The 21,612-nt window shown below is 41.6% G+C and overlaps 1 protein-coding gene across 1 annotated transcript; it reads right to left on the bottom strand.

The window, feature by feature from the left end:
- Nucleotides 1–6,682: 6,682 nt before the first annotated feature.
- On the bottom strand, nt 6,683–21,234 carry dhodh (dihydroorotate dehydrogenase). The gene is made up of 9 exons (XM_020536417.2): nt 20,965–21,234; nt 19,220–19,432; nt 17,442–17,641; nt 14,486–14,568; nt 11,872–12,059; nt 10,734–10,847; nt 10,220–10,373; nt 7,940–8,099; nt 6,683–7,276 (listed from the first exon to the last, which is right to left on the bottom strand). The coding sequence occupies exons 1-9, from the start codon at nt 20,983–20,985 to the stop codon at nt 7,222–7,224; spliced, it is 1,188 nt and encodes a 395-aa protein (XP_020392006.1). The 5' UTR covers nt 20,986–21,234; the 3' UTR covers nt 6,683–7,221.
- Nucleotides 21,235–21,612: the final 378 nt, after the last annotated feature.

Raw genomic sequence — 21,612 nt, 5'->3', positions numbered from 1 at the left:
GATCTCACCTGTTTCCTCTGGCTCCACACTTAACCTCCCTCCTTTATCCTTGAGTGGGCCAAATGTTTCCTTAGCTACCCTCTTGTTCCTAATGTACATATGAATGCCTTGGGATTCTCCTTATCCCTGCTGACCAAGGACATTTCATGTCCCCCTTTTAGCCTTCCTAACTCTGTTTGAGCTCCTTCCCACCTTCTCCATATGCTTCAAGGATTTTGTCTGTTTTTAGTTGTCTAGATGTTAGGTATCTTTCCTTTTTCTTTTTTGACTAAACTGACAATTTCGCCTGTCATCCAAGATTCCCCAATCCTGCCATTCCTGTCCTTACTTTTTACAGGAAACATGCCTGTCCTGCAGTTCTAATCAACTGGTCTTTAAAAGACTTCCACACATCAGATATGAATTTACCCTCCAAAAGACACCCCCAATCCACATTCTCCAATTCTTGCCTAATTCGCCCTTCCCCCAATTTAACACCTTCATCCAAGGTCCACTCATCCTTATCCATAAGTATCCAAGACTTATGGAATTATGGTCACTATTCTCAAAATGCTTTCCCCCCCCCTGAAATTTTGATCCCTGGCCAGGCTCATTTCCCAATATATGGTCCAGTGTGGTCCCCTCCTTTGTTGGACTGTCCACATATTGTTTCAAAAAGCCCTCCAGGACACCTAAAAAAATTGCTCTCCATCCAAATCCCCAGCATTAAGGGAGTCCCAGTCAATATGGGGGAAGTTAAAATCTCCTACCACAGCAACCCTGTTATTTTCACATCTTTCCAGAATCTGACTACATATCTCTTCCTCTATCTCCTGCTGGCAGCTAGGACATCTGTAGCACAATCCTGGTACTGTGATTGCACCCTTCCTATTCCTGAGCTCTACCCATAATGCCTCGCTGCAAGATCCCTCCAGAGTGTCCTCCCTCAACATAGCTGTGATATGCTTCCTTAATAGTAATGCAACTCATCTTACCTCTTTTGCTTCCTCCTCTGTCTCATCTAAAACATTGATATCCCAAAGCATTAAGCTGTCAATCTTATCCCTCTTTCAACTATGTCTCTGTGATAGTAACATCAAAATTGCATCTATTAATCCAGGCTCGAACTTCATCCATTTTACCTGTTATACTTCTCTCATGGAAGCAAATACAGTCCAAGCATTCAGTTCTGCTGAGCTCAGCAACCTCTCCCTGACTGCTCTTTCTCTTAGTTATATTTGTCTTAGTCTCAAGCTCTTCCCCAGACTCTGAACAGTCCTTTCTGCTTCCTCCTCAGGCCTTTTGTTAAAATAGCAGATGTCATCAATGGAATCCTATTTTCATTCTTAAAGAGGACCAGGCTGACATCAGATTGCTGTCCTTAACACTTGCATTTTTTTGATATTGCAATCAGGGTCTTCTTGTGGTACAGTGATAATGACCTTACCTTTGGACTGTGAGGCCCAGATTCAAGTCCCACCTGATCCAGAGGTGTGTAATAACATCTCTGAACAGGTTAATTAAAAGAAACAAACATTTTGAGGGGTCTTATGGAGCATTGGTAGCATCCCTACCTTTGAGCCAGGAAGCCCAGGATCAAGTCCCACCTACTTCAGAGGTGTGTCATAACATCTCTGAATGAGTTGATTAAAATAATTATAATGGCTCAGATTATTGTGTTAAATTGGTGAGTGTCAAACTGCAAGGTCCAGGGGCACAGGTCTTATAGTGCAGTGGTAGTGTCCCTACCTCTGAGCCAGGAGATCCAGGTTCAGGTTCTACCTGCTTCAGAATCTGTAACAACATCTCTGAACAAGTTGATTAGGAAATGTCTAAAATTGTAGTCAGCTAGATCAGGACCAGAGGTGCCCTCTCCCAATTTTTTTTATATCCCCAAACCTACTGATCCTCACTTGGAATTTCTACTTAATGCATGAGCTGAGCTCAGGAAAGTTAGACTGTCACTTCTGATCACCTGTTTTACAAATGTTTATGAGAATGTAAAGAAAGCTTAATATCACAGCAGCAGTTATTCTGGATCTCAGCAATGTCTGGCATTCATTATAACAAAGCTTGAATGCCATTTGAGAATACAGAAAATTACATCTGAATACTTTGAGCAACTTGCAGGCAATTTTCTCATTGTTTCAGTAGTTGTTTTGCATAAAGAACAGAGAACAGTACAACACAGGGTCAGGCCCATCAGCCCACCCAAGCCTGTGCTGACACATGATGCTTTTCATAGTGTCGTTACACTGTCCCAAATGCATAAACGCACTTTTTCATTTCATTCATAAGATGTGAACATTGTTAGCTCGATCAACATTTATTACACATCCCTAATTGCTTTTGAGAAAGCATGGTGAGCTGCCTTCTTGAAATGTCAAGATGTGCCTGGGGTGTAGTTAGATCCACAATGCTAATGAAGGAAAAACAACAAAGTCAGGATGGAGTGTGTCTTGGAGGGAAAGTTGTAAGTGGTGGTGTTTTCATGTATTTGCTACCCTTATCCTTCTAGTTGGCAGAGGTTACATGTTTAGAAGGTGCTTTCTAAGGAGCCTGTGTGAGTTGTTGCAGTACATGTGATAGATGGTACACCCTGCTGCCACTGTGTGTCAGTGATGTAGAGAGTGAATGTTGAAGGTGTTAGATGAGGTTTCAATCATGTGGGCGGTTTTGTCCTGGATAGCAGCAAGCTGGTTGAGTGTTTTTGGAGCTGCAATGATCTTGGCATCATCTGGGGAGAATTTCATCACCTTCATGTTCCTCGGAAACAGGCTCTGGGGAGATAAAAGGTAAGTTGCTTATTTTCAAGAAGAAGGTAGATATTAGCTCTTGTGGCTAAAGGGATTGAGGGATACACAGGGAAGGTGGGATAAAGGGATTAAACGTAATGATCAGCCATGATCATATTGAATGGTAAAGCAGGCTCGAGAGTTTGAATGGCCTACTCCTACTCCAAGATAGTAAGAACTACCGATACTGGAGTCAGAGATAACAGTGTGGAGCTGGAGGAGTAGAGCAGGAAAGCTGATGTTTCAGGTTGGGACCTTTCTTCAGATGTGGGGGAGGGGGAAGGGAGCTCTGAAATAAATAGAGAGAGGAGGGGTGGGGCTGGGGAAGATAGGTGGGATGGTGATAAGTGAGTGCATGTAGGGAGTGGTGGGGTTTGGTCAGTGAGGTGGGAGGGCAGATAGGTGGGAGTGAAGATGGACAGGTTGTATCAGATTAAGGAGACGGGGATGAGAGGGAGGGTTGGACATGGGATGAGGCTGAGGGTGGGGAGATTTTGAAACTGGAATTTACTAGGATGTTGATAGTGGGGGACTGAGTGATAATTAATACCCTTCATAGTTGACTTCTCTCTTGGAAAATATAAAATATAGGATCAGGAGCAGGCCATTTGGCCCATCAGGCCTACTCTGCCAATGAACGTGGCCGATCCTCTATCTTACTGCCATAATCCTGCTCTTTCCACATACGCTTGGGCACAATTAGCCTTTAGAAATCTATTTATTTCTTTCTTAAATAAATCTCATTTCAAAATGGTTATTTCCTGATGGTTGTGTGTTATGAATGTTAGCTGCCACGTATAAGCCCAAGCATGAAAGTTGTCCGGGTCTTTCTGCATTTGGACACAGGCTGCTTAAGTGTTTGGGAAGTCATGAATGGTGCTGAATATCGCACAATGAATAATCCCACCTCCAACTTTATGATGGAAGCAAGGTTATCGGTGAAGCAACTGAAGATGTTTGGACCTAACCCTAGCAGGACCCCGAGCTTCCCGTAGCTGGTCATTTTAACACAGCTTCCTGCTCACATACCCACTTGTCTGTCCTCGGCTTGCTGCAGTGCTGCAGTGAAGCACAGCACAAACTGGATGAACAACATCCCACCTTCAGACTAGGCACTTTATAGTCTTCTGGACATAATATTGAGTTCAACACCTTCAAATTGTGAACCCACTGCCATTCCTTCCCTTTCTTTTAACTTTACTTGTTACATTCTCTGTTACCATGTCCCCTCTCCCCTCCCCTCCCCAACTCCAGTGGGACTGTCCGTTCTTTCCAGTCTGGCAGGTAGACACACCATTATTCTGCCATTCTCACATTCCGATCACTTAATCTTTGTCCACTCACTACATTATCAATAGCCTTTTGTTGCCTCTTTCCATCTTCGTGATATCAGTAAACGTTTTAAGGGTTATGGGTGGCAAATTGAAAAGTGGAATACGAGACCATAGTCAGATCCGCCACTGGAATTTTATTGAACAATGGGGTAGATTTGAGGGGCCAAATAGCCTAATCATGATCCTAATTGTGGTGTTCTTCTATGAATATTCCAGTCTCTTTCAGATGGAAAATAACATATCATTAATTTGTTTTGACTCAGCTCCCCAACTTACCAATCAGAATAATTTCCAAACAGTGAGCCAAATTTGCACTTTTGCACATAGAATTTTACCTACCATATTTTTTTCCCTTAGAACTACCAATGTTCCCATACATCTATCCATTTCCAACTACACCACTTACTGCACCAGGATTAGTACTGTCAGCAAACTTAGATATATGGTTTACTATTCCCTCTTTTGAGTCACAAAAAAAAGTGAAAAGCTGAGGCTGAAGTACAGATCCATAGGAACACCACTTGTCACATCAGAAACAGCTCCTTCCCGGCTGCTATTAAACTGATGAATGGACTCTCTAGCCGCAAATATCACTCTTGCCTAGCACATGCCCTATGCAATGTAACCTGTATGTCTATGTCGAAGTCTTTTTCATCTGTACATCCTTGGCTTACTATGATCTGCTTGTACCGCTCGTAAGCAAAGATTTTCAGTGTATTTCAGTACCCGTGACAATAAATAAATCAAAACAAAATTAAATCATCTTGTCCCATCAGTCAAAATTCTCTTTACCCTAACATTGCACCTCCTTTCTCCCAACCAATTACAACCCATGTCACATGGTTACTTCCAAATCTGTCATACTTATTTCTTTACAGGACAGTGGTGAGTGCATGGAATGCACTGCCAGCGGTGCTAGTAGAGTCAGACACATTAGGGACATTGAAGTGACTCTTGGATACGCACATGGATGATAGTAAAATGAAGGGTATTCAGGTTAGTTTGATCTTAGAGTTGGATAATAGATTAGCACAACATCGTGGGCTGAAGGGCCTGTACCATTCTATGTTCATTTTTCATATAATTCCTGTATAGAATGTTGTAAAATGCATCAAAGTTCAATTTGAGTAGGTGTATAGACATTCCCTATCTACCAAGTTAGTGACGCCCTCAAATTTCTTTTACAAGATTAGTCAAATGTGAATGACCCTTTGAAAGCCACGTTGACCAAATTTATTTGCCTCTGAGCAATACCATGGAAGATCTACCAATGAGGTTAAGTCGCTGAAAATAGTTACAGAATGGGGCATAAGCAGCAAACTCTCAGAACAACAGTGACAATGTCAATCAGGAGCTCCAAACGAATGGAGCTGATTAACCAATCAGAAATTAGAATCCTCACACCTGACTATTGAGCAACAATGACATGACATGAAAGACTTACTTACGTCAATAAATAGAAATATTCCACTTTGCAAAGAACAATATTACTGAGCCTTCACAAATTACAAGATAATGACAGTGAGTCAAATCTTCCAATGTCCACAAACTTTCCATCGCATTTCTCAGCTGACACTATCATTGATCAAACTCATTTCACAAAGTAAATGTTTTCAGATGTTCTGCCTGACTCCATTCATGCCCAGATAGATCAGTCAGTTGTCCTCAGTTAAACAGATTGTAAACTGGAAAGGTGAGGCAGGAGACTGCACAAAGTACAGTATGGTGATGCCTCACCACACTATGATACATGCTGTGAGGTTGAAAGTTGCATTCTGATTTCATTGCCTGACCCCTCATCTTGATGAGACTGTTTGGCAAACCCCACTAGCTTCATTTCTGATATAATTAACTTCCTGCTCTAGAATCCAACAAACTACTTCTTCTGTTTATGACCCAGAGAACAAAGATGGATAATGATAGAATTCTTCATGAATATTTGAAGTTGCAATGCAGAGACTCTCTGCAAGTCTTAAAATATGCTCTGACCATTTGACTGCATTCAACAACACCATATTTAAGAACACTGGAGGGACCATAATCAAAGATAAACAAAAAAAAACACTGTGGGTGCTGGAAATCATAAACAAAAACAGAAATTGCTGGAAAAACCCAGCAGGTCTGGCAGCATCTGTGGGGAGGAAGCTGAATCAACTTTTCAGGTCCAATGGCCCTTCTTCAGAACTGATTTTAGCAAGGAGAAGGGTGGTATATTTGCTGAGAATGGGGTGGAGGGGAGGAGTAAACAATAGGTTTACTCAAGGGAATCAAGGGTCATGGGGAGAACGCAATTGAGAAACATATTTCAGCCAGAATTGAATGGTGGAGCAGACTCAATGGGCCAAATGGCCTAATTCTGCTCCTATACCCAAGGGTCAGGGTGCACCTCCTTCCAAGGGTGGCAGAGGAAATCCCAGAAACAGCAGAAACTTGACATATCTGGGTTTTTGCCGGGTTATTTTGGACTCCATGTTACGCTATTGAACTTTCAGCAAAGATACCAAGAATAGAAAAGGGACACATTGAGGGTTAATCATAAAACAATTCATTCTTGGAATGATCTTGCAGATTCAGTGATGGATACATTCTGAATGCTGTAGTGGGCGAAAATCACCAACCTGGATTGAAGAAGGAACTGGAATGAAAATCAGCTTCCCTCATCTGGACTTGTGATGTAAATGTGATGTACTGCTATTTGAGTAACTGGAGTAAGAGACAACCATAGAATGATTTATTGATTCAACTTTTTACCATCTACTTTTGTTGGGTGAGGATACAATAGTTATACAGTCAGTTTACCTTTGAAGCATTTGCTCACTGAAATCCCATTTCTTTATTTCGTCACTCCAGGGATTGTCTGTCAAACCAACCACATAGCATTAATTGGTTCAAAACTTCAGTCCCTTGCAATCTCCAACTGATATTCTTTTGTGAAGCCTTCTCATTTTTCTTGTTGTTCATCTGTTTGAACATCACCAGGTGTCAGTTATCACTTGGGTTCACCAGGGCCTAACCCATCGCAGTTATCGTGTAACTACACAATAGCTATTGTGACTGCAGCAACAGGCCCATCCTTGAACACCATCTATAACAAGTACTAGCAACTGTACCTCTCACGACCTGTGATCTGCACCCACTGCTTCAGCAATACTGGAAAATCCTTGTTCCCTACAAAGAAAAACATTGAATTACAATTGAGACCTTGCTCACAGAAACAGAGAGAGAAAAAAACAGCTCTCTCTAAGCAGGATGGCAAAATCGTATGTGTTACCACAGCAATAATTTCAATCACAAGAGCACTAGAACAGCTATCAAATTCATTTTTCCATTATATGACACAATTATTCAGATAGAAATGTTACTATTTAAATACTGGATTTCGGCCGCTGTATGCCACCTCCCTGGAAATGATTCATCAAAGGCAGGGAGGTTGGGACAAAAGGCTGAATTCAATGCCACAGTGTGTTGCTATAATACACCGTTCTGCAATGTGGGCAGAGGAATGATTATTCAGGGAGACAATCCATATTGAACCCTCCACTGTACTGTCTAATATTATTGGTATGGTGCTAGCATAATACTGTTATTGCTTTTATAGCAGTGACAACAGGTTGTAAGTGGGACCCGAATGTAATCTGCTCTGCCAGTTTCAATGGATTTTTGCTCTGTAACAAGTTTTCATTCTCAGAAAATGTATTTCGCCATGTGCAAGAATATCATCCCATTCAAATAACATTACATGCCAAAAAACAAGATGTTTATGAAACACCCTGCTGTCAATGCATGTGCCACCGATTAGAAAGCATCATTGCATGAGTAAAGCACACTTACTTTAACAGCTGCTCTAGCTCACGTTTAATTTTGTTCACCACAGGGGGTCCTTGATAAATGAAAGCTGTGTACAACTGAATCAAGGTGGCTCCTGCTCGAATCTTTTCAAGGGCATCAGCTCCATTGCTGATCCCACCCACTCCTATAATAGGGATTCTTCCTGTACAAGCAAGCATAACAATTGAATTAATTATGTGTAATTTGTACTAGAGGGGCACATATCACACTGGCAATACTTCAGCCTCAGCAGGAGCTTTTACCATTTGAAATATATATAAATTCAACAGCAAAATGAAATAATACCAAGAACTATGAATGCTGGAAATCTGAAACTAACAAAAGCTGGAGAAACTCAGCAGGTCTGGCAGCATCTGTAGAGAAAGCAGAGTTCATGTTTCCACTCCAGTGACCACATGCACTCTGCTTTCTCTGCATAGGTGCTGCTAGATGTGCTGAGTTTCTCCAGCAATTTCTGTTTTTGTTATAAAATCAATAACATAGGGCAAGAATCTCAATTATATTATGATCAGTAAAAATGGATTTTGTGTACACTTGTATAATCAAAAAGTAAAGGAATTAGAGAAGGATGGTCAAGATTTCATTTGTTAAATGGCTGAAAAGGACCCATGCTTTATCTTCTTTCAATATATTCTAGATCATCCACCTCAATGTCACATTCCTATTCTATGCCCGTCTCCCTGATGTCACTAGCATCTAGAAAGCTATCCATTGCTGTCTTGAATTTACTCGATGACTTAGTTTCCAAAGATCTTCTGAGGTGGAGAGTTCCAAAGATTCAGTACCCTCCATGTTAAGAAATTCGTCCTCATCCGAATCCTAAATGGCCTACCTTTTATTATGAATCTGTATCCTCTGGTGCTGGGGGCAGCATGCTTCCTGCATCTACTCTGCCTATCCCTTTAAAGATCAGCTCTCTTCTAAACTCTGGTCTACTCAATCTTTCCTCAGGACAGTCCCCACCATCTCAGGGAGTAGTTTGCTGAACCTTCTCTACACTCCCTCTGTAGATTTATCTATCATACATGAGACTCCAGGTATGGTCTAACCAGAGTTCTGTACAAGTGAAACAAGACTTGCATTGCTCTCTTTTTGCTGACTAAATGATCTCAGTTGTGTTAAGGGAGTTACAATTGGCTTTTTGCCCTGGATTTGGAGGTGGCAAATCTGATTCCTCATCACAATATTGGGCACCTTACTGGAAGTATGTGTGGGCAAGACTGGTTCCGATACCCAGTGGTTAAAACCACTGATCGCATTTTCAAGGATAACAGCCATTTCAGCAAATTATTGGAGGACACTTAGCAGCTGTCAAACTGTATCCCACAACGGGGAGAGAAGAGGAAAATGGATAAGAAAAGAAAAATCAAATATTTTATTGCACCAGTCCAATGCTATTCCACTGTACTATAATCCTTTTTGCAACATCCTTACACTCTTCGCGTCTTAGCGAGAGGCAGCTGGATTGTTTTCACAATTTCATGAATCCTGAGATGTGGGTGGTGAATTCAAAATTTCACTCATGAAATCTTGGTCAAGTTGAAAGCAGCAACACTGACCTCTTGCTTTCAGTTAGATTTAACAAAAAGACACTGGAAGTGAAAGGGCAATTTAAATGAAGGCCATATCCAAGCTGATGCAACAGCAAATGACCAATATCACTTTGCATCCCAGGGTGGAAGACAAGGTGCTGAGCTAGAGTTCCCATGGAAAATGGAATTTTAGCCAAAGAAATGAACTAAGTGGGCTGTGTCACTTTCTTATGTTAAACTGCAGTGATGCTTAAAAAAATCTATAGCGATGCAGAAACATATAAGGAGGTTCCACAAGCTAATAAAAAGATTGTTTTAGGGCAGCATGCTTTACTCCTCCATCTTTAATTCAACTGCCTTCACTGTACATTTTGCAGTACAGAGGGCACTATGTAAAGCATGCTGCCCTGAAACAATAATGTCTCATTAGCTTGTAGAACCTCCATATATAATATTGCATCGCTATAGATTTTTTAAGGCTCACTTCAGTTTAAAATAGGAAAGTGACATAGCTCACTTGGTTCATTACTGTGGCTAAATTTCCACTTAAAACCAAGTTCCTTTTAAAAGAAACTTGAGAAAATCTGTTTGCCATAAGGAGAAAAGTTTCTGCCTTTTCACCCATTGTTGTGTCAGTGAAGACTCCCAATACAATGCCTCCTATTCCCAATATTGAATTTGAACTCCCAGTCAATGATGCCATTTGTGTTTCAATGCGGCTGAATAATACCTTTGGTTAGTGAATACATCTCATTCACAGTCTGCGTTGACATTTCCTTCAGTGGTGCTCCACTCAAGCCCCCAGACTGAGCGTGTAGTGGGTCTTGAAGAGACTGTGGTCTGCTGACTGTGGTGTTCGTCACGATGAGCCCATCAAGTCCCAGCTGCAATTTGGAACAGCAATACATCAAGTGGGAAATTATGTACAGGAACCTGAATAATGCAGTGACTCAACAGATCCATGCCCTCTCACTGGTTTACCACGTTTTACAAGGACAAAGAGGAAGAAGACATGCAAATCCAGCCTCACAGTCTGAATTCTAAAACACAAGATCAGTCTTGGCAACACACTCAGAATAAGGGCTCATTATCTCCTCTGGGTTTCATTGTCCAACCAGTGACCCAAATGGAAAGCTCTTTTTTATCTCTAGCCCCATTTTCAAATCACTGGATTGGTTGGTTTCTACAAAATTCAGATCCTCGATCAGGTTATAGGTGCAAGCTCAATGGCTACATGTCCTCACCTCCATTACAACACCAGCAATGTCTTTTTTATCTTCAGCTGTCAGATCGGGAGCTATTTTTAAAAGTATAGCTGGCTTACGGTTGACAGTTAGAGCATCTCTTTCCTTCAACACCTTGAGAAAAAAAAATAGGAAAAGCTGCTACAAAAATCTTTAACAAGTAGTTATTAAAATGGTGGAGGCACAGTATCCTAACAACAGATAGACTGAGGCGATAAAGACATAAGAATGCCTACTTGCAAAAATAAAATAAAGTACACATTTGCCAATATAAAGTAGGAATCAACAAGGGGTAAGAATAAATAAGTAATTGTGGGTAGAGACTTGTTTTCTTCTTTAATGAAAAAAGCTGAAATTTTGCATTTATATGTTGTCTTTTTTACAATTTCAGGGATGTTGAAATGTGTTCTACAGAGAATCAAATACTCTGGACATGGTAGTGACCAGCTAATCTGTTTAAATGATGTTGGTTGAGGGACAAATACTGGCCAGCACCAAAGCAGAACTCCCTTTATCTCCTTTTAAATGATGCCAAGGGAGCTTTTATGTCTGTAAAAGTGAGCAACTGTGGAGTCAGTTTAACATGTCAACTGAAAGACAACACCTCCGACAGAGGAACACCCTTTCAATTCGATGTTAGTCTGTCAGATTAGACTTTGCTTTCAAGTCTGCAAGTTAGACTTGAATCCACAAACTCTTGACACTGCAGTTAAGTGCTACCATTGCGCCACCAAAATGACAAACAATATGGGCGGCACAGTGGTTGGCACTGCTGCCTCACAGCACCAGGGACCCAGGTTTGATTCCACCCTCGGACGACAGTCTGTGTGGAGTTTGCACATTCTCCCCGTGTCCTCCGCGGGTTTGCTCCCACAGTCCAAAGATGTGCAGGTTAGGTCGTGCTAAATTGTCCAGAGTGTCAAGGGATGTGCAGGCTAGGTGGATTAGCCATGGGAAATGTAGGGTTTCAGGGATAGGCCACAGGAGTGGGTCTGAGTGCGATGGTCTTCAGGAGGGTTGGTGTGGACTCGATGGGCCAAATGGCCTCCTGCCATACTGTAGGGATTCTACAAATTTTTGTTTTGGTTTTAATGTTCATTGTACACTGCATAAATAAAGCAAAGTTTTTTTTGCTGACCTTCTCCAACAGAGTCCTCAGCTCCTTCTTGCTCTGAAGTGCTCTCAAACCCGGGGTGTTGGGACTGGACAGATTCACAACCAGATAGTTAGCTAATGGACCCAGCTGCTGGACTCCCTCCACATAGTCAGCCGCAGCATCTTGAGACAGCTTGTTCTTCCCAAGATTTATACCCAAAGGTCTCCCAGCTTCCGAAACATTAAAAAAAAACATAATTTACAACATGTATTCTATCAGAATATATTTGACAGAAATTACACTTAGGAGTTCAACTGAAAGCAGATATGTCATTCAGCTGGAATTAAACAAAGAAAACCATAGAACTGTGGATGCTGGATATCAGAATCAAAAACAGAAGCTGCTGGAAAAACTCAGCGGGTCTACCAGCATCTGTAGAGAGAAAAACAGTTAACTCGTTCTGAAGAAGGATCATTGGACCTGAAACGTTATCTCTGCTTTTTCTCCACAGATGCTGCCAGAATTTTTTCCAGCAATTTCTGTTTTGTTTGTGACAGCAGGAATTAAACTGGCTTTACAACTTCAAAGACATGGAAATTGTTCAAGTTTCTCCACTGATTATTTAATAACTTTTCCCATTGTAGTTATATTGGAACCAATGCCTGTGTTTAGATTCCAGATAGTAAAGTTTCAAGGGGTGTAATGCATGAGGATTATAGAATGGCACTGATTTGAACCTGAACTGACTGGCTTTACAGAAGCACCAAAATCCAATTTAACAGTAATAAATGAAATTGCATTTACATTGGGCCTCTCACACCTTCAAGATATCTTAAAATGTTTACAATCAGTGTGACTTAATTGTAAATTGCAATCACTGTTGCTTTGCAGAAAAAAAAAAGACATCCAGTGTTGTGATTCTCCAAATAAAATGCTTTGGTGATCTTGGCTTAGGGATAGACTGTATAAGACACAAGACAACTCATCCTCCTTACCTTGAATCATTGCCATAGGAATGTTCAACATCCACTTGAACATAAAAATGAGCTTTGGTTCAATATCTAATCTGAAAGATGGCACCTCTGGCAGAATGCCAACATTCCCTCAGCATTGCACTGCAGTGATCAGCGAGGGATGGTGAGAAGGGGCTTTAATCTAAGGCAAATGTACAAATTTTAGGCTAAGAGGTGGCAGATTTAAAACAGAGATAAACACTGAACAGTGCAGCACAGGAACAGGCCCTTCAGCCCACCATGTCTGTGCCAACCATGACACTATTCTAAACTAATCCCATCTGCTTGCTGGTTCTGTGGATAGTGAGGAATGACATCAAAGGGTACAGCAGGATATAGGTCAGCTGGAATGTTAGGTGGAGAAAGAGTAGATGGAGTTTAATAGGAAGGATGTTGAGGCTTTGAAGAGGGTACAGAAGAGGTTTACTAGGATGCAGTCTGGATTGGAGCATATTAGCTACAAAGGAGAGGTTGGAGAAATGTGCATTGAATTATTTCTCTCAATGGGCTGGGAGTCTGTGGAATTCACTGCCTCAGCTTGCAGTGGACTACAGGATGCTGAATAAATTTTATGATTTTTAATTAGTAATGCGTTAAAAGATTATGGGGGATGGCAGATTGTGGACTTGAGGCTGTGATCAGCTATGATTGTATTAAATGGTGGAGCAGGCTTGAGGGGCTGAATTGCTTACCCCTGCTCCTCGTTCTGTGGAATTCAAAAGGTCAATAAACTGCACATCAATTGAGTTCAGAACATCCCAATCCAGTTCCCATCAATAAAACCAGGAAGTGCTGGAGAATCTCAGCAAGACTGGCAGCATCTGTGGAGAGAGAAATAGGGTCAACACTTTGAGTCCGATACAACTTCTTCAGAATCGAAAGGATGGGGTTCTGAAGACGACTCGTACTGGACTCAAAATATTAACTCTTTTTCTCTTCACAGACGCTACCAGACCTGCTAACTTTCTCCAGCACTGTATACTTATATTTCAGATTTCCAGCATTGATGGTCATCAGTAAAATGAAAACAATGTTGGCATATCATGTATTAAACATTTTCAAAAACAATTAAGTGACATTTAGCTGTCTCATTTGGCAAGTTGAAAAGTTAGATAAATATAAAGTTAACAAGGATGCTTACATCAAATAGCAACAGAAAATGCTGGAAACACTCAGCAGGTTAGGCAGCATTTGTTGAAGAGTGGGGAGAAACAAGCATTCATGTTTCAAGTTAATGATCCTTCAATTCTCTAAAGTATACACTCTGAAACATTAACTTGTTTGTTTCTCTCCTCAGATAGCAATTGAGCTCATGAATATTTCAAGTTTTTGCAGTTTTGTGTGTCAGATCTGCAACTTTTGTAGTTAGGATTTCCTTTAGGTATTATGTTGAAGAACCACACTCTGCTGCCACCATATGACAAGATCCAGTGTTACACCTTTGGCGATTCATTTCAACCGTCACTGTTTACACCTTCAGAAGAGATAAACGCTGCGTCTTATGAACAGGCTAAATAGAGAAATAAAGCTGAAAAGGAGTTTGTGTCAAAACAAAACAGAATAAACTGACACAATAGAGTGAAGTAGGTTTGATAAACAATAATGGCACATCTACTGTACTCAAAACATCTTCCAGATATTACCTTTTGTAAGCTGTTCCTGGATTTCTGACCGAGCTTGAAGCCTCTGCTGTACAGCAATAGAACCGTGACTATTAAAACCATACCTGGATTTAAAAAAAAACACGTTCAAAAAGGCATTTTCTGAAAAAAGAATGAAGAAAAACTCCAAAGGAGTGCCCCCTAATGCTACATTGGAAATGCACTGCTCCTGACCAGAATCACCATATATATATTAAGCCAGGTTTTCAGAGCTCATGGTTGAATCTTCACACTTCAATGTAAGTCACTGGGGGAACTACCTTCAAGAACAAAACTTGGAAGTGATTCGTACTCCATATGGTGAAGTCTCTACATTCGAAAATGGGGTAACCAGGACTAGGTCCTGGGAGATTGCCAGTCCCAACTACAATGGAACAATTCCCCACTCTCAGCATTGTATTTGGTAACATCATACAATTAACAGCGATACAAGTCACTTGTGGATGCCGGGTGCTTCTATTGCCCCTGGTGTACCACCAGCATAAATCCACATGTTTACAGGATCAGGGATGGAATTCAGGTTGCTAATATAAAACTGGCAACCATTTGACATCAAATGCTGAAGAGCCAATTGATCCCAGTGAAATTCACCTTCTTGGGTCTTCCTTTCCTTGCCGCAAGCTGTGCTCAGATCAAAACAGGAAAGGTGTCAGGGACGAGGACCAGTCTCTGCCACTTTCGGTATGACTGCATCGTCTCACCCTTCAGTTTATAGATTGAGATGAAATAAAGTGGGAGGAAGCACAAGTGAAGTACCATCACCAACACAGACCAGTTCCTTCAAAATTAAAACACTGACTGAAAAAGCTCTCAATGTGCATGACATCAGTTTTCATACACACTACCTCACCACCACCTCTTTGCTGGCCTCCTGCATTGTAACTAAATTATGAGGCTGGTTATCTGAGATCCAGTACTAATTGAGCAGAAACCAAGTAAACATGGGGAAGACTGAAGCCATTAAGCTTCGATTTTCATTGTTCCTTAATCACTGACTCCATCCCTCACATTGGCAACTATTGGATGCCGAACTAGACTGTTCACAAACTTGGTGCCATGTCTCACCCTGAAGGAATTTCTGACCAAATCTACACATCACCACAAAAACCATCTATTCCACAGTTATCCATTGCCCAACTTTATCCCTGTCTCAAGTTATCAATACCAGAACACAGGAAGCAGGGGCAGGTTATTTGGTTCTTTGAGCCTGCTCCACCTTATTATTAGTTTGTGGTTTATCTGGTTATCCACTCCACTTTCCTGTCTGCTCCTTGCTCCAACCTGTAACCCTGGACTCCCGTCTATCAAAAATCAGCGTAACTCAGCCTTGCACAAGTTCAGTGACACAGCCTCCACTGCCTTCTGGGGAAGAGGATTCAACAGGCTAATGACCCTCTATGGAAAAAAAAATTCTCATCTCTATTTTAAAGGTAGACCTTTTAAGTTTTAAACAGTGTCTCCTAGTTCTAATCTCCACCATGACAGGAAATTGCTCCTAATCAAGTCCTTTCAGGGTCACAAGTTTTAATTATTTCACCTCTTATTTTTGTAGACTCCTGCTGCTGGAAAGTCTACTCCAGGTTTCTGTTAATTCTATACTTGACCAATCTAACCTACACCTACTGGCCTTCCACATTCTGCTTTCGATCCAAATCTCTGCAGCCAACGCCTTTATTCACACTAAGATCTGTTCTGCCATCACGTCTGTGCTTGCTAATCTACAATGACTCCTAATCAAGCAATGTCCTGATTTTAAATTTCTTATTCTTATTTACAAATCCAATTCCTTGCACTTCCTTATCTCCGTAACCTCCTCCAGCAGATAGATCTGCTCAACATTAGCTTCCTGGATTTTTATCACCCTAGTGCTTGTGACATGCTTCAGGAGCCCTAAGCTCTGGAATTCCTCCCTTAAACCTTTCCACCTTCCTTGTTGTCCAGCAAGATACAACTTAAAATCTATCTGTTTGACGAAGCTTATGGCTATCTACCCCAGAATGACATTATGTGACTGCATCAAAATTTGTTTGAGGAGTCTATTCTGAAGTGGCTTGGAATGTTTTGTTATTTTAAAAGGTGCTGAATAAATACAAGTTGTTGTCATTGAGTAATTCTATGTAATCTTGTGTGATATAACTAAGAGACTGACCTTCAAAAGCTGTTTCTGTACACGAATTCACTTCCAGCAAGACTGCGGCAGGGTATGTCGCTCCATTCAGAGCTCCACTCTGCTCGCCAGTTCGCTTTCTCTTTCTTTCTTTGTCTTTCCCTGTTTTTTCTCCCTCCATCTCTCTACCTCTGTAGTAATTCTATCAGCCCTTACCCCTTTTAATTACCTTCCTAATGAGTTGGGAAAGAGCCGGGTCACAACAGGGAACCACATGGCAGGAGCTGAACGTGCGGACTGTGTCCTGCAGTGGCAGTGGATCGAGCGTGGGCCGAAGTGAAGAAGGCAGATCAAGAGTGCGGTGGTGAGAGCGGGGCCAGAGAGGGGGCAGCAGGCGGCGAGGGCAGGGCCAGAGAGGGGGCAGCGGGTGGCGAGGATGGGGCCAGAGAGGGTGGGGGGCTGCAGCGTTCGGCGGTGAGAGCGGGCCTTTCGCATGGTGGCGGTCTCCTGGGTGTTCTAGCGATTAGAGCAGCGCCTACACCATTGTGGAGATGGGACTTGGTACTCTAAGATCTGGACTTTTCTCTTGCTTACCTTTTGGCTCAATTAAATCTTTTAATTCTGGCTTTTATAACCAAGTGGGTACCAGTGAATGGTGACTTTATGCACTTTTCGCTGTACTTACGTATTCCGTTACTTGGTACATGTGACAAATAAATAAATTTAGGTGGCATTTAAACATGTACAATAGGATGCTGTCAGTCATACTTACACCAAAATATTTTCAGTTAACAGTAACACAGGAATTTATACTTACAGCCCTTAGCCTACCTGTTGATAACAGCCTGATCTGACTCCAGTCTGAAGACCCTGGGTTTGGGATTTCCATCCTGGGGTTGTGGAGTGACACTTCCCACCTCCACAAATCCGAACCCCATCTTGTAAAGACCATCCACTGCCTCCCCATGTTTATCAAACCCGGCTGCAATTCCCACTGGGTTCTTGAACTTTTGGCCAAACGCACTGACCTCCTGAAATAAGTCAGAGATCACTGGTAAATAAGGCAAACACTCAACAATAACCAGCGAGAGTTATTCCACACACTTGGGGATGTCAATCCTCTAATATTGTCCTATGGTCATATGCTTTAATCTCTTGTTTATTTTTATACATTACTCAGGAGAAACATTACTTGACATTAGAAATAAAAAGCTGTTTTTTTCTCCCCTATCTTTATTGAACTCTTTAATTTTTAATTATAAAAATATTAGATGGGGAAAAAGGTTGTTTTCGTGAGGAGACTTGGTGGGTAGTGGAGAGAGCTTCAGTAATATTTTCAGAGCTGGAAAGCCTAGATAAAATTATTCTTTCAGACATCATAGGTTGGTCACGCATCACGGATCAAGAGTGCGGCGGTGAGAGCGGGGCCAGAGAGGGGGCAGCGGGCGGCGAGGGCAGGAATTATCAAGAATTATCGCACTCATTACAGTGAGTGTGGAGATTTTTGAGGGCATGATTTTTGCATTTACTTGACCTCTCCCACAGTTACTCCCTGTCAGGCACATTGGTGGACAATTGACCCGGAATGCTCCCAGGTCTGTCTTCATGCACGCTCGTCACTCTTACTCGTATCAATTTCAAAAGCAGTTGGTCGCGTTTGAAAATGAAGCTGTTAAGCAGTTGATGGTTTGTATATGAGGAAGTTCACAGTCAAGTCAGAGGGCAGAGTGAAGCAGGTAATCTTTCTTTGTTTAACAGTACATGAAAAAAGGACTTCTCCCACACTATCCCCCTTGCCTCACTCTCGAAAAGCTGTGAACAATTTTCTAGCAGCCAGAACATTAACATTAGATTCCTATGTGAATTCACCTAAATCTGATCTTTATTTTCTGCATTAAAATGCTTGATACATGGTGATAGGCATCAATATCACATTAAGCCTTTCTGAGACTCTCCATTCAAGTTAACTTCCCTTACAGTACAGGAAAACTCTACATATTTCACAAGTCATATTAGCTTCACAAACACTGATCAAACCACTATTTGCATTAATTTGTACTCAAGTATCAATTAAAATCACTGCAATCTGCATCCTATTATCAGAAAACTTAGGGGTATATTTTCTTCTATTTGCATTTTTTGTGTAAGGTAGGCAGTCTTACTTACTTTGTATTCACAGCACCTATCTTCCTATGAAGAGAGTATACACTGTAGAAATATTGGATCTTTTCATTTGTTAATTAAATTTTATTAAGAATGGAATTGAATGTTTACTTCAACATAGAGTTCACAAAAAGATAACATTGAGCATGACTGATCGAGGGCAAGTTTCACTCTTCATAAGAAATTGCCCTCCAACTACTCAGCATAGAATGATGATAGGAGCAGTGGAAGCTTGTGTGAAGGGCAGGGCAATATTATGAAATACAGCAAGGATGTGGATGGTGGAAATTGCAAGACGATGTCCATGGCAAATTCAAATGCTTTATGACGCTAAAAGAAGGTTACGCACTCACTTCACTTCTTGCACAGATTCAACTGTCTTTTGGGAATGGTCACGATAGATTTTGTGACTGGAGATCTAGATCATGGGCTCATGAAATACTTACTAGGCTGCTGGAATCCTTACATTTTGCCCATGGGATGAATCCTCTGGAAATAAACCAGATGGCAAGAGTATGTGAGGTTTCTGGATCCACAACCTTCTGCAGAGTAGGCATCAGATGTTTGGCATAAAACTTCTCATCCCCGATAACAGTACAATACGTGAAAAACAGGCAAGTACCACTGCTCAGCACCCGAACTGCCTCTCTCAAACGTCTCTGCAGTGGGGTGAAGCAAAACAATACCAACATTAAAACCAAACCTGGGAATATCTTTAGTCCTTCAACCATTAAAGAAGTGCTACAGGATGGTTTGAAGTAAGAGTGCAGCTTCTGCAAAGGGAGGGCAGCAGCTACTGTTCTTGTGTGCAACACATGTTGGTATAGAAAATAGAAGAATTGCAGAGAACTTTGCAATTTTGAGAGATGGATATTGAGCAGAAAAAGGAGACATTTTGGAATAGTCAAAGATATAAGGTTTCTGAAGACAATGCAGAAGGCAGCATTGTTTTTTTTTAAAAAATGCAATGGAGTGAGGTGGGGGGGGGGCACGGAAGCAAGAGAAAGACTGGAATAATTGCAGACAGTGTGACTGAATGGACATGTTCAGGTGGTAGAGAGGTGACAAAAGGAAATAAACAGTAAAGCAGGGGCCGAATGCTCGGGGTTGGGATGGTGAAGAAGATGCCTCTATTCAATGGGGTGGGTTGAAGAAGGAGGATTTGAGGAAGGGGACAAGGAATACTGAAGATTATTCATCTGGGCACACAGAACTGGGAACATGACAGTGGTTAGCACTGTTGCCTCACAATGCCAGGGGTCCACGTTCAAGTCCACCTTTCGGGCAACTGCTTGCAGTTTGCACATTGTCCCAATGTCTGCATGGGTTTCCTCTGGGTGCTCCAGTTCCCTCCCACAATCCAAAAAATGTGCAGGTTCGGTGGATTGGTCATGGGAAATGCAGGGTTGCAGAGATGGGGGTGGGGGGCGCGGGTCTGGGAGGGATGCTGTTCAGAGGATGGGTGTGGACTCAATGGGCCAAATGGCCTGCTTCCCGGCAGGGTTCTATCACACGTTCAGGGATTTCCAGTGTTTAAGACTTTGGATTGTGAGGTGTCCAGCAGTGTCTTAGAAAATTCACATTTCACAGCCTTTGGGGAAATGTGCCATTGAAGAAAAATGGCAAACACGAGGCAAGATTCAGGCTGATTAGATAACAGGACGCAACTTTTAATCCATACAAAACCTATCGAATTGTTCTTAAAATCGCGCCCTGCACGTATTCTGATATGTCACAATTTTAAAGCAGGGATTCCAAGATTCAGAATCACATTGTTACAATTTTAAAAATTCTAAATGCATTTTGCTGAAGTTGCGTCCAACAAAAGATACAAATGCAACGTGAACTTTAAACTCAGCCACATGCATTCTTGTTTGTTTTGATTCACACAATAAAATCTGACTTAATGAAGAATTACTGTATAATATCGTGTGGGCATTTTTCTCAGCTGCACTGAAAGTTTAACCAAAAATAAAAGATTAATTCGGTAAAGTTCGTATGCATTTACTTTGTTACTTACTGCATGGGCAGCAGCGGTACCCTCTTTCCCCCCATATCCCCCGTTTTTATTTGTTGTAGCTCACTCCCATCAGGAGAGCCGTCAGCGAGTGAAAATACAGACTGCACAGCCCCAATACGTGAAGGAGACATTGTAACAAAGTGTCGACTCTCCAATCAATCATCTTCCTACCTTCAGTGTGCTGCTGGCCATTCTGAAATCCGAGACAGCCGCTCGGTTTCCTGTGCTCCCGGAACAGGCGGAGACATCAGGCGGACGGGAAGTACTGCAATGGGTAAAACTGTCTTTACACAACAGCCCCTTGTCTGATAAGTTACTGCTCTGCTGGTTTGTTCCAATAAATATTCATTCACGCTGATATCAAACAGTTTAAAAAAAAAGCTGAACTACTGGGAGAATCATTTGTTCTTTGCCATACCCGGCTTAACTTTATGTGGCTTTCAGATTCTTTTTAAAGTATGAGTTACGACACACCCCTAGAATCAGTGAGATTTAAACCCAAGCTTTCTGGCTCTTCTTTAGGGACACTTCCACTGCATCACGAGAAGCCCTGTCTTATATTGACTCAAAGCAGAATATTTTAATCAATTTGATGTTAAACTTTTTTTGTCATTCGTTCATAGGATGTAGTCATTGCAGGTTAGACCAGGATTTTATTCCCCATCCCTTATTGCCCAGAGGACAGATAAGAGTCAACCACATCGCTGAGGTTCTGGACTAACATGTAGATCAGACTAGGTAAAGATGGAAGTTGTCCTTCCCTCAATGACTTCAGTGAACCAGCAATCGACTGTAGATACTTGGTTGCCACTAGGCCTG

This window comes from Rhincodon typus, chromosome 15 (assembly GCF_021869965.1).
Source record: "Rhincodon typus isolate 14 chromosome 15, sRhiTyp1.1, whole genome shotgun sequence".
NCBI classification, from domain to species: Eukaryota; Metazoa; Chordata; class Chondrichthyes; order Orectolobiformes; family Rhincodontidae; genus Rhincodon; species Rhincodon typus.
This window is presented reverse-complemented; position numbering and strand designations above follow the sequence as displayed.